This window comes from Acanthochromis polyacanthus, chromosome 1 (assembly GCF_021347895.1).
Source record: "Acanthochromis polyacanthus isolate Apoly-LR-REF ecotype Palm Island chromosome 1, KAUST_Apoly_ChrSc, whole genome shotgun sequence".
NCBI classification, from domain to species: domain Eukaryota; kingdom Metazoa; phylum Chordata; class Actinopteri; family Pomacentridae; genus Acanthochromis; species Acanthochromis polyacanthus.
This window is the reverse complement of record NC_067113.1, coordinates 49,623,951-49,647,514: the sequence shown is the minus strand read 5'-3', so window position 1 is coordinate 49,647,514 and position 23,564 is coordinate 49,623,951. Positions and strand designations below refer to the sequence as shown.

The 23,564-nt window shown below is 37.3% G+C and overlaps 1 protein-coding gene across 1 annotated transcript; it reads left to right on the top strand.

Annotated features, from left to right (window-relative positions):
• Positions 1–1,159: 1,159 nt before the first annotated feature.
• Positions 1,160–20,147, top strand: zgc:165507 (monocarboxylate transporter 2). The gene is given in 5 exon segments (XM_022189350.2): positions 1,160–1,189; positions 1,192–1,375; positions 12,316–12,459; positions 13,612–14,415; positions 14,552–20,147. Coding segments are annotated over 5 exon segments (1,437 nt in total). The 3' UTR covers positions 14,827–20,147.
• The last annotated feature ends 3,417 nt before the right edge of the window (positions 20,148–23,564 follow it).

Sequence of the window (23,564 nt, the reverse complement as noted above, 5' to 3'; positions counted from 1 at the left end):
TTTAACGATTTGCATTTTTAATTTGCTTCCATACTCGATTCCTCTCTGCTCTGTGCAAACACTGCGTGAAGTTCAGCTGAAAAATCTCTGAATTTTCATCACCTAACTGTTGGTTTCAGCTGAGACATTAATGGTTTCACATTAGCACCAAAGAACGCAGAATTTCTGTATTTTTACAGAATCTTGGTAGTGTGAACAGTTAATTTTTGGCAAGTTTTTGCATAAAGAGAAGCAGAAAAAAGTGATTTTGTTTAAATTTGGCGATTTTTACTCTTAGATTTCATTACATTTTACAACACATGAGAAGTTAAAGGACTGGCAGAAAGTGGAAAATCTGACGATTCTTTTGCTTTTCACAGCTTCTAGTTCTGAGAAGAGGTGTTATTTTGGCATTTTTTTAAAAACAAAACATGCCTTTCAAACCTGTTGGTGAGTTTTTGGACTTCAGAAGGTTCCGATCAGTACTTCAGCTTAGAATCCTGAATTTTATGACACTATTTCCACCTTTAATTTGTCTTTTTCTCATCTGATTCGACCCCTGCTGGTCATTATTTCCCAGCTGTCCTCTGTGTATCGCTGTGCAAATGTTAAATATATACATTTTTGTGATTGTGCAGTGCAAATATGACGCACACATGTTGATTTTTCCACCTAATTGTGTGAAACCAAACAGGCTGTTTCTTCTCGTCACTCAGCCGCTAACACACCGGCAGTGTGATGTGTGTTGGGTTTTTGTTCGGGTGTGTTTGGTGTGTACACAGCAGCACCTGATCTGAGCTGTACCAGCCTCCCGCCTCGTTCCCACTGCAGCCCGAGGGCAGAGCGGTGTGCTCTGAAGGTGAACGGTGGGCGGAGCCAGTCAACTCTCTCAGGTAAAGTGAGTTCACGTCCTCTGGTGTGGATTGTGCTGCGTTCGAGTGCATGTTTGCTCACATTTCCATTGGGATATGGACCTCAGCCGTTGTCCTTCAGTCGCTGTGTGTCAATATGGTTTCATTCGTCCGTATCTTTTCCCAGAAACAGCTTCATTTATTTCTAAAGTCTCAAAGCAGCTGATCGATACTCAATCACAGGATGAGTGAACTCATGTACATTGTGGGTTTTAATGTGTTTCTTTCCTCTGTGGTTTCAGTGATATTCACATTGAGGTGGGCCAGCGATGCCGCCTCCAGCCGCGAGTCCTCCCGCCGTGACCCACCGGACGGCGGGTGGGGGTGGGCCGTGGTGTTGGGGTCGTTCATCTCCATCGGCTTCTCCTACGCCTTCCCCAAAGCCATCACGGTGTTCTTCAAAGACATCCAGATCATCTTCAACGCCTCCTACAGCCAGATCGCATGGATCTCCTCCATCATGCTGGCCGTCATGTACGCTGCAGGTGAGTGGAAGGAGGGTTTAGTTATGAGAAGTTCAACCAAAATGGCATTCAAGTAAACAGCAAACCGTAAAACATATTAACCACAAGATAAATCTTTATTAAATGGCAATAAAATAGTACAGAATAAAAGACAAAACACAATAACAGGAGTTCTCACAAGGAAAAATAAGCTGTTCCAGAAATTACGATACGTGTCTCATTTAAATGTTCACCAAAAATAAATCATTTGCTTTAAACAGATTTTGTTAAATCTTGTTGTTGTTTTGATTTTTATATTTTACTTGTAATTAATGCTTTTCCTGTGATTTACTGGATATTATCTCTAACTTAACAAACAGGAACAATCACTGAAGAGAATAGTTCTGATATTTGCTATTATTTTCACATTATTTTTTTGTACTATTCCACCATTTTTAAACTTTTTTTGGCCAGATTTTTTTCTCAGTGTAGAAAAGATGCACATTGATTTCATCTCGTGCCGGTTTCTTCTGCATTTTGGAGCTCCTGGTGGTGGTTTATTCTACCTCTACGTGCAGCAGGCGGTAACAGAACACAGATGGAAGCAGGTCGTGTTATTAAATCATGACCTGGATTATAAACTCACGCAGCCTCGCATGCTGAGCTGCAGAAAACCACAAAACAAACAACAACAAATCAACACATCCTCTCAGTGTCAGTTACACACTTTACTCTACGTGTTGATTCTACAGTTTACACATCCATTCTTTTACAAAGACACTGTGAGACGAGGCGATGTAGAAGCTTCAAATTGTCTGTTTCTGAGGCGTTAAAGCTGAATTTTCACGTCCAAATTCAAATCTTTCATCGTCTGAATCACTGATCCAGCACTGCAGCTGCTTCTTCATTTCAGTAATTTCACTAAAGGCCATTGTGGAGGGTCAGAATGTGTTTCCAGCCGATCGTTCTTTCCAGCCGATCATTCTTTCCACCGTGCCGCTCTGATCACTTGCTTTATTTTCCCGTTTTGGCGTCGGTCCCGCGGCCTTCTGCTCGCCTGCCATCTGTCCTCGCTGTAATCCTCCTGTCACTGTATCTGTGCTGCCGTCACCATCTGCAGCCCGGAGGCTCGTTTCCTACACGACTAGTGCTGCTTCCATGCAGAACAACTGAGACTTGAATAAATTCATTCATTAAAAATGAAGCAACAGAAAGTGTCGGTACAGAAAGATGTGTTTAGGGTCAGTTAGAAACGGTGAGTCATGTGCAAAATGACTCCTAAAACACATTTGTCCTGAAGAGTGGGATGTCATCCTCTGATTCCTGTCACATTTTTAGCCACTGTACACTCATTTTTCACTACAGTATAAAGTCCTGCAAACAGAACAGCTATGACTAGAAGTAAGAAGAACTCAATAATGTGCTTTTTGTGCGTTACGACACAGTTAAAATGCTACGATTCATAAAAAAGAAAAACATTGTATTTCACTGTTCATTAAACAACATTTTGCATCCGATTTTATTAGTTTTTTCCCCATTTCTTGGTTTTGCATCTAGTTTTGGTTATTTTGTGCCTTTTTCTGGTTGTTTTGTGTCTCTTTGTTGTCAATCGGCATATTTTTGTCATTGTTTCGCATTTCATTTAGGCTGTTTTGTGGCTCATTCCATTTATTTTTTTGTCTTTTTGTTGTCATTCTTCTTCTTCTTCTGGTTGTCATTTTGCATCCCGTTTAGATTTTTTTGTCTTTTCCATTTCATCTTGACAATTGTCTGTGGTTTTGTGGTTGTTTTGTGTGTATTTGTGATTATGTGTCTTCTTTTGGTCGTTTTGTGTTTTATTTTGGGCTTTTTTTCTGTGTCTCTTACAGTCATTGTATGTATTTTTGATTGTACAGCGAAAAACAACATGTACAATGTTTTTCTAAGTGTTACTAATACAGAAGAATACACTCTGATTCTTCATAAGATTAATATTTTACTACTTCTGTGTTTTATTTGCTTCCATCCTGTCAACACTGCCTGCAGTTCAGTCAAATAGTTTGTGAAATTTTGTCACATGACGAATGTAGAATATCGTGATTTTGATAAAATATCACAATTTCAAGCACAGATTTCATTCAGTTCAATCCGGTAGTCACAGATGAGTAGTTCAAGGAGCATATTTCTTCCTGTTTTTTTACAGTTTCTTGCTCTGAGGCATGGTGTATGTTTTGTAGTAACATGCCCTTCAAACCCACCAGTAGGAGACACCAAAGAAAACGCCTGTGTTCATAAGCTGGAGTTAAAAAATAAACAAAAAATACCAACTTATTGTGGCAGCATGAAAACACAGGGACCCACCCAATCCATGTTTGTTGGTTTAAAATGAAAGTTTCCATTATGTCTGAATGTCTTTGGCTTCACAATGTCCACAGACCTCTGAGTAATCAGTGAATCTTCAGTTATTCAGATGCTAAGGGTGCATGAGACTGTTGTGTTCACTCTTACAGCCAACAGCAGAACATTTGGTTTGTTTTCTTGTGTCTGAGATGTTCTAAACTTCACATTAGCAGCTCTAGAAAGCTGGCATTGGCTCTGAATGGATCACATGGAAGCAGTTTGTAGCTAAAAGAGTATTGCTTCCTCAGTTTTTACAAAAACACTGAACAAAATTCTTATGAAGTTAGGAGGTTCTGTAATTGTTGGTGGCTGGAAGAATGGCAGAAATTAGCCTCTTTAGCATTTTGCTCAAGAAGACAACTTGCTTTTTGTAATTTTACCGTCAAATGTTGTCAAAGAACAACGTTCTTTACAATTTTTTTCTTACATTCAACATTTAAATTAGTACTTTTATTGTGTAACTGTACTAGATATTATCTGTAATTTAACAAAACAGGTAAAATCTGTAAAATAAAAGCCATAAAAGCTATTTTCCCAATCTAATATGCATAATTTTTCACTTTGAACTAGCAAAACAAAACCAGTAAAATTGTGATGTTTGTTGAGAAAACAAAAAAAAAACAGTGTAAAAAGCAGAAGACCATTTGTAGAAACACAGATTTTGGATTACAGAGATTATTTAAAGTTTCACAGAAAATTAGCATCTTTAGCATTTTGCTCAAGAACAGGAAGACTCAGGGTTGAACTCTGCAATTAGAAGACAACTTGGTGCAACACCTAAGAAACTGTTGCTTTTATCCTTTGTTGTAGCTAAAAGTCATTGTAAATGTTGATAATTGGCACCACGAAGATGAGGAGATGAAGCCGAGGTAAAAGGATTTCCCCATGAGTCCTGAGCAATGGAGCCAACTGAAGGACCAGATTTCAGAAACAGACGATGCCATTAAGAGAGTAAAAGCTTTCCTTTCAGTGCTATCTGTTGAACTAATTGAACATGTTGGTTCAGTATGAATCTAATCACCTCTTTAGCATTTTACTTAAGGACAGGAAGAGTCAGAGTTGAACTCTGCAGTTAGAAGACAACTGGCTTCAACACCTAAGCAACTGTTACTTCAATCCTTTGTTGTAGCTGAAAGGAATTTGTAAATGTTGATAATCTTCACACTTTGTGGACTTCATCAGGTCCAAACAAGCCACTGCGCTGCTAAGGGTTGCCAAATGCAGCTTGAAGCACATTAATGTTCTCTATCCTCATCTTTAGTGGGACATATTTGTCAAATTAGGTTTCCTGGTTTTGCAGAGCGATCGACGGCTGCTTTAGCCCCCTGATGACTGTGTGTCGTTATCATGTGGCGACGGCGTCAATATGTGCCATTACTGAGTGGCGGCTCTTGTTACTCATTCATTCACATTGATCGCACTCATCAGCTATTCATTAACACCTGCTCTCTTGTTCTGCTTCTTACGCTGACGATCCAATCGCCGTTTGAATGTTGAACACCTTCCTAATTCCCGGCCGCCGCCTCGCCGGGTGTGTTGGTGTTGACACGATGCCGTGGTTACCAGGAAGCCGCCTGCTAATGAGCTTCCGCCACACAAATGATAATCCAATCGATGCCAACGGTTCAGATGACCTTTAGCTGGCCACCACAGCTCCCTGCTCACCTCGTGTTCAACCTGCACACCTTCTCATGGAGCAGACCTTAGAGAGTTCTTAGGGAATCTGTAGCCGAAGACATGAAGATCTTGCGCCGTTTGATGCCAGTTTACAGTTTAGTGAATCATCAGGTTGTAAAAGCACCAAATCTTTGCTTGTTGGAGTCTCAGAGCTGTAAACTGTGGCTTGTTTTTCATCAGTTTGATCTATTATTTCCTAAATTTTAGCCATACGAGTGGAATGTCAGCGTTCTTCACTCAGTTTGTTCCAGACCTTCGAGGTCCCCAGAGGACGAATCCTCCCGACTTTGGCGCTCCATTAATTGTTATTTTATAAACCTACCACGGCGAACAGGTCAAGGTTTGTCTAAAGCTTTGGCGGCATTCCAGTTTGCATACTTTTTATTTTTACTTCCAGGACGTCCTGCAGCCACCTCACAAAGGACGATCAATCTGAACACAACTGAACGGACACATACTGGTGTCTTCTGGTGAAAATATGCTTTCGGTTGTGTGAAATTTTAGTTGTTTGGTTTTTATTAATTTTAGTCAGTAAGAATATATATATATATATTTAGCAGATTAAAATTTCCATGCAGGAGAACAGCTTGTTATGGTCAGATATTGTGCAATTTAAAGCTCTTCTCTTGTTTTTCATAATTGCTGTTCTTTCCCATTGTGTTTTATTCTATTTTTATTGTATTTTATTCTATTTTTAATTATTCTTTATTGTATTGTATTTTTATTGTATATATTTTTCTAAGCACCAAATGGAGCAGTGCTCCCAATTTCATTGTATACTCGTTATACAGTGACAACTAGAAAAGCACTCAGAGAGTGCAGACCTCCGCCAAGGATAGAGAGGAAACAGGAAACCCATGCAGTAAAGGATCATGCACTGGAATCGAACCTGTGTCTCTGACACAGTTCTGTTTACAAAGCACCTTCTTAACCAGTAGAGCTATCTGGACACCTTGCTCCAATTTGTTGGACGACATACTAACCTATGATGGTTTTGTCATATTCTGGACCACATACTAAAACATACTAACTAAAAAATTCAAAGTGATCCAGAATCCAGGATCCTTTCTGGATTGCCACCAAAATTAAATCAGTTCTTCCTCTTACCATAGTCTACATCCCCTCAAAATTTCATGTGAAGCTGCCCAGGTGTTTTGAGTTCTCTTGCTAACAGACAGACAGACAGACACACAAACGCCGGGTGTCACATAACCTCCTTGGCGGAGGTAATAAAGGCTTTCTATTCTATTCTATATTGTGGGGGGTGGGGGACAGTTTTTTCAAAATACAGATTTTAGATGTCGTCAAAATGTACAATCTTGACTTCTTTTCTTACAGTCAACATGTAAATTAATACTTTTATTCTGTGATTGCACTAGATATTATTCACAATTTAACAAAACACATAAAAATCTGAAAAAATAAGTCGTTAAAATGATTTAATAATTTTAAGTTCTAATATACATAATTTTACTTTAAATTAATGACAAAAATCAATAAAAATTATGATATTTTTATTGATTAAATGTAGTAAAACAGGAAAAAAAAACCATTTGTAGAATTTTAGATTTTTGATTTATAGACATTATTTACAGTTTGGCCTGTATTTTTGAAGCTAACATGTAAATTAATGTTTTTTTGCTGGGGTTTTACTGGTTATTTTCTGTAATTCAACAAAACAGGGAAAATAAAAATAAACTAAAAAAAAACCCCGATATGGTTACAAGTAACCATATGGAAAAATAAAAAAAATAAATTCAACTTTCACCTTTCTTTTTTTAAATAAATGATTTGTGGCATTCTAACTGTGTTGTATTGCACAAACAATTTTTTTAAAATTAATTCTCCTTCTAGTCATGGTTGTTTCCATAGTGGTGCAGGACTTTATATTGTAATTAAAAACGAACCCACAGTGAGTAAAAATGTGTCAGGAGCCAAATTATATCCAAAAGCTGTTTGGGGTTCAGAGGGTTAATTAATAATTGACTTAATGTTTAGCCTCAAATACCAACACAACAACGTTCAGGATTCTCGCCAGCGCATTTCAGCGTAACGGCCCGTTACGCTATCAGTTTAAAATATTGTTATGACAGTGTGTGGCTCCGTCATGAGATGTGAGTGTGAGAGAGGAGGAGAGCGAGATGTCCCACTGACCCTGAATGCAGCGCGAGCGAGAGAGACGGCAGTTCTGTAGAGGAGGAGAGAAGGTGTGTAGTTGCTGGGTTGCGGTACTGTGTGGTTCAGCCACTGTTAATAGACAATAAAGGCTGCAGTGTTCTTCGATGTGACACAGTTTTGCATTTTTCCGTCACTATAAATTCGTATCAGCTAAACTAAAAGTGGTTTCATGTGGCTGAAAACCAGAACAACAGAATGAGTTGAAGATTTGCATATTTCGCTGCCTGACCAAACATGTAAATCAACTGGCGGGTAACATCGTTTCCAACCAGGAAACACAGGGTTGGTTAGAATCGGCAAACAAATTTCTCTGTCATGTTTCAGCCTCACAGTGAAATCCTTCCTCGCGTTGCATCAGACAGCTGTGAGGCGCTGCGAGTGTCGCACTGTGATGATGCGTTTAAGCTGCACGTCGTGTATCTGTGTTGGATCAGCGCTGCTAATCCAGAGCACAGAGTTGACCTTGGTGCTGGAAACGCCGTGTTGCATTCACTGTCTGTCGTGAAGACAGTACAGTGTAGCCTTATGAGGGTTCCCATAAGGCGAAAAGAGTTTTTTAAAAAGTATTTGTATTTATTTTTTATATTTTACATTTTCACATTTTCAAAGAAAAGACAAATATATTTGTCTCATTTGATTTTTTTCTCATTTCCGTGATAGCTAAATATAAAGTCAGAGTCAGACGCTGCTTTCACCTGATTAATCCCAAGCAAATTCTGAGCCTTTTTTGCTGCTGTTACATTTGTACTCACTGTAGGCTCATTTTTCACTGCAATATAAAGTCCTGCACCACTATGGAAGCAGAACAATCATGCCTGGACTCAAAAATGTCTTATGGGCAGGATAACAAAGGTATAATGGCATCATCAATAAAACGAAAAACACAGAAACTGAATTTCTTTGATTACTTATTTTCCAAAAATTATGTACAACATTTTTCCAAATGTCCACACATGTTATCAATACTGGAAAGAATAGTTGCATTAATATACAACATATATATTTGACTTCTTATATATTTAACTTGTTTTTAGACCTGTCTTCTGTCTGCTCTGTGTAAACACTGCCTCCAGTTCAGCCAAAAAATCCCAGAATTTTTGTCACATGACTGTTGATCACAACTAAGTCAGTACTGGCTTTACGGTTGTACAATGGAACGCAGAATTTTTCATTTTGTACAGAATCTGGTTCAAGCAAACAGTTTATTTTTGGAAGTTTTTGAATGAGAGATGTAGAAAAAAGTGATTTTTATAAAATATGATAGTTTTAAGCTTAGATTGGAGAAGTTTTTTGATGGATGACAGGTTAAAAAAAAGCTGCTGCGATAACAAATCCTGTAACTTTGGAATTTTTTATCTTTTTAAAAAAATTTTTTTAAGCCTTTCTGGACCAATATTGGGGGAAAAAAGTGATGGCTCTACATACTGTAGATATTTACTACTTTCATTCATGTCTTGCTTCCAAATTTGTCTCTTTTCTTGCTCTGTTCAAACATGTCCTGCAGTTTAGCTGAAAATTCTTCTTTCTGTTTTCTGACTCTTAATCGCAGCTGAGTCACTAATAGCTTCATGGTTGCATCAAGAAATGCAGATTTTTTTTTTTAGTTTTACACAGAATCTGGTCAGTACAAATGCTTGATTTTTGCTAAATGAGGAAAGTCAAAGAGTGAGATCAAGTTTCTGATGGAACAATTTGTCACAAATGAGTAGTTCAAGGACCTTCGACATGTTAAAAATCCGATGATTGTGTCTATTTTCACTGTGGCTGGATCTGATAATTGGTGTGATTTTGGCAGTTTAATTTTTCTAAATAATATTTCAAACCCACCAGGGGGTTAAGCCACTATGTGTGACTAAATACAGGATTTTAACAGATTTTTTTTCTTTCATTTTTTCCCCTAAGTGTCCTTGAGAAACTTTATCCTTGTACTGGATTTGCTGCATGTGAAAGTGATCGAGCACTTTGCCTGCTGAATAATCCAGCTGTTGTTCAGTAGAATGTAGCTAAAATGAAGGTGGTTTTCTAAAGAAACATCGATGGATTCACTTCTATAGAGAAGCACTGATGGTTTATCATTTAAAAGCACCTCAGTGGTGATAATTTTCTCCACCCAGACTGGGTCTTGCAGGTGAATTCTGCCTCCTAAAGCTCCAAGCCTCCTTGTTAACATCATTCGCAGCCTCATGTCAACCTGGAAAGGTGGATCTGCTACTATCTCTGAAATAAACTGGGCTTGTGTTGGTTTACTTTCCCTGAAAATGTGTGAAATCTTCTTTCACCGCTTCCATTTCCGTCGACTTCCTGATGGACGGCTGCATCCTCCCGTTCTAAAGGCCCTCGTTGCTATGTGTGTCGCTCCCTTTTGGGATCTAGGTGGTTATATTTAGTCGGGGGTTTTGTCCGCTGTGTAATGAAGTCCACGCTGCGTCTGGCCAGGAGATGATAAGCCTTCCTTTTTTTTCAAGGGGAGGTAATGTGGCGGCTCAGGGGCTCCCTCATCTCGGGTCCCGCCGAGCCCTTCGAGAATACTGATCACTGCCGCGGATGCAAATGAAGCAGGAACTTTCCTCAAGGTCGGAAAAAGATTCATGCAGAGCAAATTAAGTGAGATGACTCCTTGCCGGTCGTGGCTTTTTAAATTGCACTGGGCCCAGCAGAAATATGATACATCTTCTGGTTGGTAATGAGAGCATTATTTCCCCAAAAAAAGAAAAAAAATCATCTTTCATTACTTTTCTCTCTCCCTGTGCTTAAGATTCAACTGAAGGTTAGGAGATGGTGTCAGTTTTAAGATGCATAGATTCTTTAATAACGGGCTTAACGCTGCAGCATTCTGCAGAGGAAACCATCAAACGCCTCAAATGGAAAAATGTAAACAAAAGCAGATAAAGTGCCCCAGCAGCGATATAATGTAAAGTGTTGAGTTCAACATTTTTAGTCATAATGTAGAAACTGTAAACGGGAATGAAACCAGCCATATCCTGTAGGGATGTAAAGATTCACAGATACGAGCCGGAAATTGATTTTAACTTTAAAGATATGAATCCATTGATCGGCAGGCCTCTGGATCGTTCTACGTAAATGTACTGTGGATCTGTCGATGTCTGGTTGTAAAGTTATGAATCGGTGGATTGGAGCTCTGCTACTCCTGCTTTGACGTGTTACGAGAGTAGCGTTTACTTAATGTGTTTGCCAGCAACAACAACAACATCAATGCAGGTGACAAGGGGTCTGTGGATGCTAGTGCTAGCAAGGCTAGCGCGAGCAAGAAATTTAAATAATTCAAGTATTTCTAACACTTGGGTACTTTTAGATGTTTGTAAAAAACCAAAAAAAATCAGCTTCTGTTTTCCTGTGGTTGTTTTATTATTTAGTCTATTATATTATTTTCTTATGTGGATCCAAGAAATCATTGGGTTTGTTGGAGTTTTCTGTATATTTTATGGCATCAAATTCAGATTAATCTCCATAATTAATAATACTTATGTGTCTTAAGGGGCTTTAATATTAATATCAGTTACCTTGGGGCATTTCATTTTTAATTCTGGAGGATCCTTAACCACAATATTAAATTAGTTACATTATTCTGTACAATTAATAACACTGTAGGGTCTTTATATAGTCTGGTAAATTAGATCATTTCTGTTAGATTTTAGTCTTTAGTATGTGGCTTTCTTAGGTAAAAGCCACACAATGAATAACACTGTGGAGTCTTGTCACCAACATTTACACTTCTAATACTTAAAATTATTTTACTTCAAAGCACATTGGTGTAATAGCTGTTGTTTGAAACGTGATATATAAAAACAGTTTTGACTGTTATATTTTTGAGTCCTCTTTTCTTCTAATCGTGGTTGTGCTCGACTTTATATTGCAGTGAAAAATTAAAACATATTGAGCACAAATGTGATGGGAGCAAAAAATAAGAAAGAAAACGCCCCCAAAACATGGCTTTTGGGAGGTTAAAACAACTTTAAAATCATCTTAAATGCTAAAATTCTTGGATTTTGCCCGTATTTCAACAAGATTTTTATTTTAATTGTAAATAAAGGTGATCAAATAACCCTAAATGTTAATTACAATTCATGACATACAGTTCTAATAATAAAAGTCTGTGCACATTTAATGATACTCTTGGTAGAATCGGTCCAGGAAGGAAGGATTTCATGGACGTCTACTGTGGACACGGCCTTAATAACATTTACATTGACCTCTGTTTTCACTTTTAATTAATTCGTTTAGGTTAACACGGTTAAACTGCTGATTTGGTTACAACCTGGTTAACTTAATTTAAGACATTCACTGCTCTCAGTGACAAACGGATACAGAATATACAGAATATGAACCTGTGAAAATGACAGAAGCAGGTTTTGTTGCTTCGATGTTGTGTGCAGGTTGTTTGTTTGCACAGCAGCTTAAAATGCAACCTGGGGAATAAAATATTTCTGCATTTTAGCTACTTTTAAGACATAAACGCACATCTTAGTACACATTACACAGAACAGAAAATGATATTATATCCCCATGTGCAGGTCTGTTCTAATTTCAGTCACTGTCGCTTCTCTTAAATCGATTCGACACCACAAGATGTGTTTAAAAACTGAAGCCTCCGTGTTGCGTCTATTAATAGCAGCAGGGTTCTCTGTGGAGTGCAGCACTAACCAGATTAAATCATTACGCATCGCTTTCACTCATCCTGACGACTGTAAACATTTAATGTGTGGTGCTTTTTTTTCTGTTTGCTGCAGGTCCCATCAGCAGCATCCTGGTCAACACGTACGGCTGCAGGCCCATCGTCATGATGGGCGGCTGCCTCTGCGCCACTGGGATGATCTTAGCTTCCTTCTGCAACGACGTGGTACAGCTTTACATCTGCATCGGCGTGATCGGCGGTAAGGCCGGCTAAATCCACTTAAGTGCATTTTGAGCTAATTTGATTAGCGTCTGCCTCTAAGCAGCAGGTTAAAAATAGGATGGGTTCCTCAGGAAGAGAGTTTGTTGTTGTTTATTTCATTGTATTTGTAGTTTCTGTGTGCGGTCTCACTACTTTCTGTTACATATCGGTTCAAACATCAGCCTGCATTCACCCAAAATAATTTGGTCCCCTGATCAAAGCTGCTCACTGAGCTTCATTTATGTTGTTTAGACATATTCTAGAAATCCATTAAAGATAAAGAACAATAGTAATCAATACACACATGTGGAGAACAAATTAAAAGCTCTCCAGGATTTTGCATTTTTAAGTATTTTTGAAAATTAAAATACAATCACCCGAGGAAAGAAAAAGTTTAGAAGTGCATAATAATTGTTAGCGATTTAAAAAAAAAAACACAGCTCACCAATGTAAATTCAATTTGTAGCTTTATTGCATGTAACACTATGTAACTGTACCAATTAACTCGACCCTCAGGGACAAATCAAGTGTGAACTGAATTGTATTTGCTGAGATGTATTACTTTAATACACTACTATTCAATAGTTTGAGGTCATCCAGACAATTTCATGTTTTCCATGTTACCACGTTACTTTACATGCAATAGATATTTTACAAAAATATATTCCTCATTAATCGGGTCCAAATATCCGGAGGCCAGAAATTGCTATTCGGGCCACCCCTAGTAAACACTCTCTGCAGCTCGGTCGAAAAATTCCTGAATTATTGTCGTGTGACTGTTAGTTGCAGCTTAGTTAGTCATGACTAAGAGAAATGCAGATTTTTTTTTTCTTTATAGAATCTAGTTACTTCAAAGATTTTGTTTTTGGCAGTTTTTTAAGCATGACATGTAGAATTAAGTGCATTTGGTGAAATACCCTGATTTTTAGCTGAGATTTGGCATAACCAAAACTTATATATACACAATTAATTCAAGGACCATTGGAATGGTGAATATACGATTGTTTTTAACATTTTATTATTAATAAATGGAGCATTTACTTCAGTTGATATTTAGGACAGTAAAAAGTACAGTCAGTCATAATTAAAAATATTCTTCAGTGTTTTTTTGCATCAGTTGTCCGAGACTAAAAAACTTCTGTCATCGTAGGTCTGGGACTCGCCTTCAACCTGCAGCCAGCGTTGACTATGATTGGCAAGTACTTCTTTAAGAAGCGTCCCATCGCTAACGGATTGGCAATGGCTGGCAGTCCGGTCTTCCTCAGTACTCTGGCTCCTCTAAACCAGTACCTGTTCAACAACTTTGGCTGGAGAGGCAGCTTCCTGATCCTGGGCGGCCTGCTGCTCAACACCTGCGTGGCTGGATCCCTCATGAGGCCGCTGGGTCCGCCACCCAGCAAGGTGAAGAAGGATGAAGAGCTGGCGGCTGTTACCACGACGACGAAGGAGAAGCGCACCGCCTGGCAGATCATCAACAAGTACCTGGACCTGACACTGTTCAAGCACCGTGGCTTCCTCATCTATCTATCAGGTAATGTCATCATGTTCCTGGGCTTCTTCGCACCCATCGTCTTCCTCGCCGCCTACGCCAAAGACATGGGCGTGGATGAGTACTCCGCCGCCTTCCTGCTTTCGATCCTGGCTTTCGTTGACATGTTCGCCCGACCTTCCATGGGGCTGTTGGCCAACTCGCGATGGATCCGGCCCAAGATCCAGTACTTCTTCAGCTTTGCAGTGCTGTACAATGGGGTGTGTCACATCCTTTGTCCGCTGGTAGAAAGCTACAATGGCCTGGTGGTGTATTCGGTGTTCTTTGGCTTCGCCTTCGGGATGGTCAGTTCAGTGTTGTTTGAGACGCTGATGGACCTGGTTGGAGCTCAGAGGTTCTCCAGTGCTGTTGGACTCACCACCATCGTAGAGTGCTGCCCGGTTCTCATCGGTCCACCATTAGCAGGTATGATCCCCCGTTTGTATATTTCCTTCACTTACAGTACCATTCAAAGGTATGGGGTCACCCAGATTATCTTAATTCTACATGTTGTAATTGTGGCGAAACCCGAAAACTGAAAAACTTCGTGCTATCTTTGCAGGTAAACTGGTCGATGTCACCAAAAACTACAAGTATATGTATTTCTGCTGCGGTGCCGTCGTCATTCTGGCCAGTATTTGGCTCTTCATCGGAAACTTCATCAACTACAGACTCTTGGAACGTGAGCGAAAGCATGCAGAAATGTACAAACGGACTGAGACGGAAGATCCAGACCAAGTTCAGGATCAGAAGGAGGTGGACGGGGATGCCCAGGCCGTCGAGGATCTGACCGACAATAAAGAAGAGGAACCTATGCAGCGGGAAACCAATATCTAGATCAATATGCTCTGCCAACAGCTCGACTGGAGGAACACCACGATCAAACTGAGCCCCAAGCCAAGAGGTGCCTCCCTGTGTTCCACAAGGCTTGATTTGAGATCCTCTGTTCTTCTGTAAAACTAACTGCCAAAGCAACAATTGTGTTTTAGGGGGTTGTGAGGCATGAAATCTGTTTGTCAGTCAGTGACAATGACAGAAATAATGACCAGAGAGTGAAGTGTAAGATACTGTATGCATGTGAAGAGGCTAAAAGTCAGAAAAATGTCAGTGGAAACCACTAAAGTACTAACGGTGTTTTCTTTTTTGCCACGTTCACCTCATATCGGATATACTGTAAAGACTGCAACAGGGGGCACTTAGCATCACGGTGTTGTATTATTATAGCAGCAAATCCACAAACATTGGTAGATAATTCGGAAATAAGTTACTTATCTCCACACAAACTCCCGACTGTAGCAAGAAGTCATTCCGTTTTTTCCTACTGTCTTTTCCGATATGACGTGAATGGAAAATCAGTGTGTTCCAACAGCACCAGCAAACTCAATTGACAAGTTCAACATCACTCTTCTTCACAATATACTTGGTCAGTAAAGAAACATCACGTTAACCCTTTGAACCCCAAGCAGTTTCTGGGCAATTTTTGCTGTTTTTTGTTTTTTTTTGTTGTGTTTTTTTTGTTCGCTGTAGGTTCATTTTTCACAACAATATAAAGTCTTGCACCTCTATGGAAACAACACAACCATGACTAGAAGTAGAGAAAAATCAGAAATGTCATGTGTGCAGTATGACAAAGTTATAATGGCAGAAATCTTAAAATTAAAAAAATTACAATTTTGATTATTTTACAAAGATTGAAAAAAACTGAAACTACTATGTAAAACATTTTTTCAAATATTTGAAAAAATGGTTGCTCTACAGTACATAATTAGATATTTTACTACTTACATGTTATATGTAAGGATTGCACAGTGGATCTGTGGTTAGCACTGTTGCTTTGAAGCTAGAAAGTCCCCGGTTTGCTGTGACTGTTGGTCGCAGATGACTCACTAATGGCTACACAGTTGAGATGAAGAGTGCAGAATTTTTGTGTTTTTTTTTCAGAATTTGGTCAATCAAAGAGATTTTTTTGGCAATTTTTTAATGAGATACGTAGAATAACATAAATTTGATTAATTTGTCCAACAGATGAGTAGTTCAGAGACTGTTTTAAAGTTAAAAACCTGTTGATATTTTTTGGTTTTCCAGTTTCTTGCTATGCTAAATGGTGTAATTTTTGGATTTTTATTTAAAGTCAATATGCCTTTTCAACCTGCCGGCGGGTTTTGGGGTTCAGAGGGTTAATAGTAAACACAGGCATTTGTTGGTGGTTAAAAAAGGCATTACTGTCACTTTAAGGTCACTGGTTTAATGCAAGCAACAGCCAGCGTCCTTCATTGGTGACGTCTTGAGCAGCACTGATCTCTGTGTGTTCACACCACGACCTACTGGGCTTGTCTGTTGCATTTTCCACATCTAACCATGCAAAAGCAATTTAAGAAAATTTCCATCTCCCATAATGATGGATCCACCCATCCTCCAGGCATCAACCTTTCAAATCAGAGCCGGGGAGACTGGGGGAAGCTCCTGATTGTGTTTCACGCGACAATCGGGTGCCCTAAAGTCCCCGCCTCCATAAACACCAAACAGATGTGCTCACAGCTGGCGACGCCCGCCGGAGCACTACGTAGTAAAAACCTGCACCAACGTCCCACTTTAACACTTTCGATCAAGTCGTTAAATGTCGCATTAACTGTCATGGGTTCCATATTGTCATTGTCACACGCAGTAAAATCGGCCACGCTTCACCCCAAATATCTTTATGAAACTGCTGCAATTCAGTGAATTTAATTATGGTTGAATGTAATTTCCTCTGTGGGCCTTAATAAGGTATTAATGACCAAAAAAACCCATCTGCATAATGGTGGTTTTCTACACACAGAGCCCATGAGCAATATCCTCTCTCATATTTTAACGCAGATATACAGGGAAATGTATTTCTAGTGGCCAGTGACCATCCGTTTTGTGATACATTGCCTTAAATGTAACGTAGAATGCGAGGCAGTTGTACAGTGAATAGTGTTATATGAAGCTCTGTGTTAAATGTGACCCATTATTTTTGTTGTGATTGACTTCAAAACTCATGAGAAATCAGCGTAATCTTGTTCCATGGTGTCTGTCGTTAACTAAATCCCATTAACTAACACCCAGTATATTAAATCTGAAGGAACATACTACTAATTAATGAATGCTAATCGATCCTACATGTATTGTGTGCACTTAAATATACTGGATGTCACGTCTGCTGGCTATAAATGTTCAATAGTCTATCCATTCCATGTGATCACTTTCTGCAAATGCTACCCTGCTTGAGCTTTTTTTTTTTTTTTTTGCTGAAACTCAATTTTCAAAGCAATCAAGAACAAAAAAAATAATTATTTTTCTTCCGCTTTGCATTTGAATTATTCCCAATCATGAAAATTCAGCTCTGACTCAACAAATTGCCATTTATTGTGTGTGAATAATCTCTTTTTTTTCCTTTTAAAAGATTTGCACATTATATCATTTCCATTTTGGGATGATTTTTTGACTCAGTCTCCCAAAATGCACCTGGTTCGCCAGCATTTCATGCAGTTCTCAGACAGTATTTTTGTATTTTCGTGTTTAATGAGTAATATCGTCACTGTTCTCGCTGTTTTTTTCGTGTCACTGTGCTCACTGATGATTCTCAATGAGGGAAATCGACTGCTGTACAATCACTTTCTACCAAATAACACTGCCCCCTGCTGGTTTCACACCACCCAAGACCAAAATGCAAAAGAAAAGCCAGGCTTCCCTTTTTCAGAAGGAGTGCAAGAGAATATGCATGTTCTTTTCAGGTTTTTCCGGGTGGTTTATCGTTCACTTGAATGGAATCTTTTAGTATTTCAATGTTAAAGTCACCAAATAGAACAAATACAGAGTGTTTTTGTTGCACATAGTGTTTAAATTATATTTTCCTTACAATCAGAATCTAAGCAGTAAAAAATGCAGAAAATGCAACTTCTGCAGTTGAAGGGATCAAGAGCTGATTGGGAAAATGATTCGAGCATGAGAAACCACATCCATGCTATAAAATATGAAGTCTGTGATAAGAAAAATAACATGCTTGAAAATGTATGGTAAGATGTTCTCCTAAATATATATATTATTAAGGTTTATTCTAATAAAGAAAGGAAATTAGTTCTAATTACATGCACCGATAGCCTTATAAATTAACCTGCTTAGCACCTCATACGGTAGATTTCTTTTTTTTTTTTTTAAATGTGTGGATATTTAGATTTATTTTGAGGTGTGCTTAAGACCAAATTTAGCTGAGAGGTTACTTTTAAAAATGAATATTCAATAATATCCCCTCCTCTTGGGTTACGTTTTTAGACACCCGTTGCTGAAAACAAATGTTCAGTTTAGTTTGTTTGACTATTATGTAGTAATTTATTTTTCCTGGTGTGGAAAATCAATGCGCAGACTGGAATAGATGTCACTTTACTGTTAGATATGCAGGGTTGAACTGAATTTATCACTTTATGAAGCAACTGCAGATTGGAGTTTGGAACCAAATGAAATGATCTGTTTTTGGAAACGCGTTCTTGGCCGGATTGTACTGCAGTGAAACTGAGTTTTTGACAAACTGAAACTGAAATTTCACATTCAAAACTCCACTGAGAAAAATCTGAAGCACAATCAGAATTCCAATCTGCAGAATGAAATCCTCCAACACGTGTTTTAATGATCTGTTCATGGAACTGCATGTTCTGAACCTGAATGTTGTGCAATGAAAGTAAATGGTGAACTTTGAGAAATTGAAACCAAATTTTTACATTTAAAACTCGATTTAGAAAAACTTGATTTGAAAAAATTACACTCTGCAGAATGATATCCTTCAAATCATGTTAATTATCTGTTTTTGGAATTACATGTTCTGGGTTTGTATGGACTACAGCGAAACTGAACATTTAATTTGGACAAATTGAAACAGAATTTTCACATTCAAAACTCCATTCAGAAAAAATAAATTTTTTAGCAAAATTCGGAACTTTGGAATGAAATCCTCAAACACGTGTTTAAAGCGATCTGTTTGTGAAAATCCAGGTTCTGTGCATGAATTGTTCTGCAATGAAATTGAATATTGAACCAGACTTTTCACATTCAGAACTCCATTCTGAAAAACATGAATTTAAAAAAAAAAAAATCAGATTCCACTCTGCAGAATGTAATCTTCCAATATGTGTTTTAAAGGTCTGTTTTTGGAATTGCATGTTCTGGACTTGAATGTACTGCAATGAAACTGAATGTTGAATTTTGACAAATTCAAACTGAATTTTCACATTTAAAACTCCATTCAGAAAAACTGAATTTTTAAACAAAATTCCAACCTTTAGAATGAAATCTTCCAACACATGCTGTAATGATCTGATTTTGGAATTATGCAGTCTGGGCTTTTATGTAGTGCAAAAATGAGAAATTGAATCTGACTTTTCACATTCAAAACTCCATTCAGAAAAAGGCGATTTTTCAAAAATCCATAAAACTGAATTCCAATCTGCAGGATAAAATCCTCCAACACATGTTTTGTGCTCTCATTCCGTCATCTGGACGTTAGACACTGGCATGTGTTGGCGTTGATTGTATACAGGTTGTTTTGCTACTGGGAGGCTGAAGGATTGTAACATCTCTGGCTGTTAAGCTAATTGTGCCTTATTGTGCTAAAACTCACCATGATGAACATGAACGCTGGTGTCACGACACTTCCTGTCCTCGCTCGAGCTGTTTGTATGTTTACAAATCACTGCGGTGTTTAGTTGTTTATTTTTCTGTAAATAGTCGACTTGTGTAGCTGCATATCAAGAAGAACTCCAACTTTAAACCACGTACGATCAAATAAGCTGTTGGACGTGAGAATGTGTAGCACCGAATCGAAATATTTATTCAACACAGTGTGTGTTTTTGTGTAATTCTATGGCTTTGAACACACGGTCGAAGAAGCAGATGTTTTGTGTGTGCGGTTAAGGGCGGTTGTGTTCAGTGGCGTGTCCTTCCAGTAGCAGGCGTACTGTGTGCTTTCTCATCAGGGCAACTTTCACTTCAGATTGTGTCAGTCTTTACTACCTCTGCAGCCGTCAGAGTTTGGGGGGGAAGAAACCACACGGGTATAGAGAACTTAATTATGTTTTTGTAATTCTAATATGAAGATATCACCTGTCACTCTAGCTGAATAAAGTATATATCCAAGTGAAGAAGGAGTCTGTCTGCGATTGATTTCTTGAATTTTAAACTTCCCATTTTGTGCTGCTGTTTGGTTGATAAAGCAAATTTTTCTTTTTATTGCATATTTTGTGAAAATTTAAAGGCCAGCAAATGACCGCAAAGATGCTAAAAAAAATAGTGGAATATTGTAACATAACAAAACTGTAAACATGTGAAAATAACAGCAAAAATCTGCATAACAATTACATATTTTCTAGCTGATTTCAACGCATACTGTAAAAGAAAGTGTAAAATTTAAAAAAATACAGATAGAGATTTTTTGTGTGTGTTTTTGTTTTTAGTCAGCATGTAAATGAATTCTTTTTGGTCGTGACTTTGCTAAACATTGACTGTAATTTAGCAAAACAAATAAAATCTGTAAAATAACAGTCATCAAAAAATACTTCCAATCCTTAAAATACATATTTTTTGAAATCTTTGAAAAATAACAATAAATTATAAAATTATTACTCTGATTAGAATTAGAATATTTTTAATTTTTGTGCTGATTTACTGTAAAACAGTGTTTTTTAAATAGTCACACATTGTAAGCAAATAAATTTTTATTTTTTATTTTTGAAAGTGTAGGATTTTGATGTCGGTGTTAAAGTTCAAATTAAAAAGCTTTTAATTTTTACAGTGTATTTTATACAGTGTATATTGATTGTGACTTTATTTTTATTTTTTCCAGAATCTGTTTTTTTAAAGTTTCACACACAAAGTATTGGATTTTTTGGTGAACTGACAAGAAACAAAGAATAAAATATGAATGTATTCATTTTCTAATGGCAAATGTATTGTTCAATAATCAGCAAGTGATAGAAATATTTAAAATGTGCATGAATTTGCTAATTATTCAGGTAAGAATGTACCAGATTAGGAGTATTTTTTTTAGTAAAGGCTTTAATTCCAGAGTGAAATTATTAAAACACAGAATACACACATAAGAGCCTGACTTAAATGTGATTTTTAAATTTTAATGCAGATGTTACATTTAACATTAAAATGCTTTTATTTTTTTTACAGTGCTTTCTACATAAAACTGGCCGATATATTGACTTTTTTTCCCCCCAGAATCTGTCTTTCTTAAGTTGTTTTTCATGTACAAGGAATTGGATTTGCTGAAGTTTTTTAAATGTGCAGGAATTTGCAAATTATTAACCTGAGAATGTGGAAGATTATACAGTATGTTGTGATTTTTTTGTTATAATTCCTCATTTAAAGGCTTTAATAAAAGGATGACATTATTAAAGACAGAATAAACACATAAGAGAGAGATTTAAATGTGTTAATTCTGACTACTTTTATATAAAGATTAATTTTATCACCTTATCTAAACACTGAATCCTCCAGTGATTCTTTCGTTCTGGCGGCTCTGTTGGAGGTAACAATCCTTCAGCACTGTGAATAAAAACAGGTTTTCCTTTAACAGAATCACCTCCTTCTGATAATCAAACATCAGCTGGTCGTCAACTCACAGACCTCCACAAAATTTACCCACAATCCCCGGCTGCCTCATCAGCATGCGAGGCTTTGGTGAGGCCGGCGATGGCTGGAGGCCCTCAGGCAGAGTTTCAGGCTAGATTTTAATGGGGCACCAGAACAACGCGCCTCCTCCTCGCCCTGTGATCGGAGCTTCATCGGGGCGGCGCCTCTGGGGGGGGAGTCCGCCCTGCTGGGGTTAAAACACAGAGAGAGCTGACCTTCAGAAACTGTCCATGAGCCGCCACACCGAGAAACAGGACGACCACACTTCAGTCACAGGGTTTGGTTTAAACACCAGAGGTTCCTTTGATGTCGCGTTGGGATTTTATTACATCCACCTGATTGTAAAACATTTAATTCCTCTTTTATTCCACCAGCAGGGAAATAGAGTAGAAAAAAAAAACATTTCTGCTGTTTTTCAGATTTCAAATCTTCAGCTCCACAGTCTCTGAATTGCTGGAAACTTTTTTTTCATAAATTGTGTATATTTAAAATAATGTCTGTGAAAGTTGACCTAAATATATCAGAGACGCATTTTTGAATTTTGTCTCAAATCATCGAATTATTTGAACAATTTCTGATCAGCCGTTTCTGATCGACCTGCATAAAACATGGATGTTTCTGCTTTTACTTCCTGTCTTTGTCTTCTTTACTTTCTCTTTAATAATCTTCATTAGTTCCACCTGTGTAAGTTTTCTCTGTTGCTGCCCTCCAGTTTTTCCTGCGTTACCTCATTCCTGGATTCTTCTCGTGTTTTGTCGTCTCCGTCTTCGTGTTTTTGGATTCTGTTGCTTTGGATTTACCGCTGTATGGATTTATTTTCTCTGAATCACCAGTTGCCATTTTGTTTCTCATCCATCTGCATTCTTGCGGTAAGTTATTTTCTTTTATTACTATTAGTATTGTTGTTATTCATGTTGTCCTTTTGTTACCACAACCTGCACTTGGGTCCTCATCTGAACCTGACAGACTTTAGTCGTAATTATCTGTAAAATAATCTGTAAAATAACAGTTTAAAAAACACTTTAAAAATTCCTATATATGTAATCTTTCTTTCAAATAACAACAAGTCTTTTGTTATTTAATATTGTAAAAACATTTTTGTTATTTTTATTTATTTATTATTTTACAATTTCGTAAATTAATTGTAATTTTACTTATTAGCTGCGTTCAAAAAGAATAAGATATATATCTGTTTAATAACAGTAATTTTTTAAAGAAATTACAGGTGAAAACAGTTTTGTTTTATATAAAGTTTGACTTTTGATGTCGACATTTTCATATTAACTGCATTTTTACTGTCAACATGTAATTTCTGTTACTCCCCTCAATATTACCCGTAAAAACAAACAACTTGGAAAAGTCTGCAGAATTAAAAATAAATAAAAAAATCAATTTTTATAACCTTAATAAACATCATTTTCTTTCAAATAACAGCAAGTCCTTTTGTCATTGAAATAATGTAAAAACGTTTTTGCTATTTTTTATATATTTTACAATTGAAGTGAATTAATTGTAATGTAAATGAAGTATTTTATCTGTGATTTTACTGGTTATTAGCAACAGTTTGAAAATAAAAGAAATATTTATTAACAGCAAATAGTTTTGCAAAAATGTTTCTTTTTGACAGTATATTTTTAATGAAATCTGGCTTTTGATGTTGACATTATTTACAGTTTTCATCTGTGTTCTTACAGTCAGCATGGACATTTCTGTGATTTTACAGAATAAAAAGAATTTGAAATAATCTATTTTTTCCAACCTTAATATCCATGATTTTTCCTTCAAATAACAGCAAGTCTTTATGTGATTTAAATATTGTAAATTTTTGTTTTTTTCATTTTTATTTTACAATTAAAGTAAATTTATTTTAATTGTAAATTGAGCCTCTTCCTCTGTGATTTTACCAGTTATTAGCTGCATTAAAA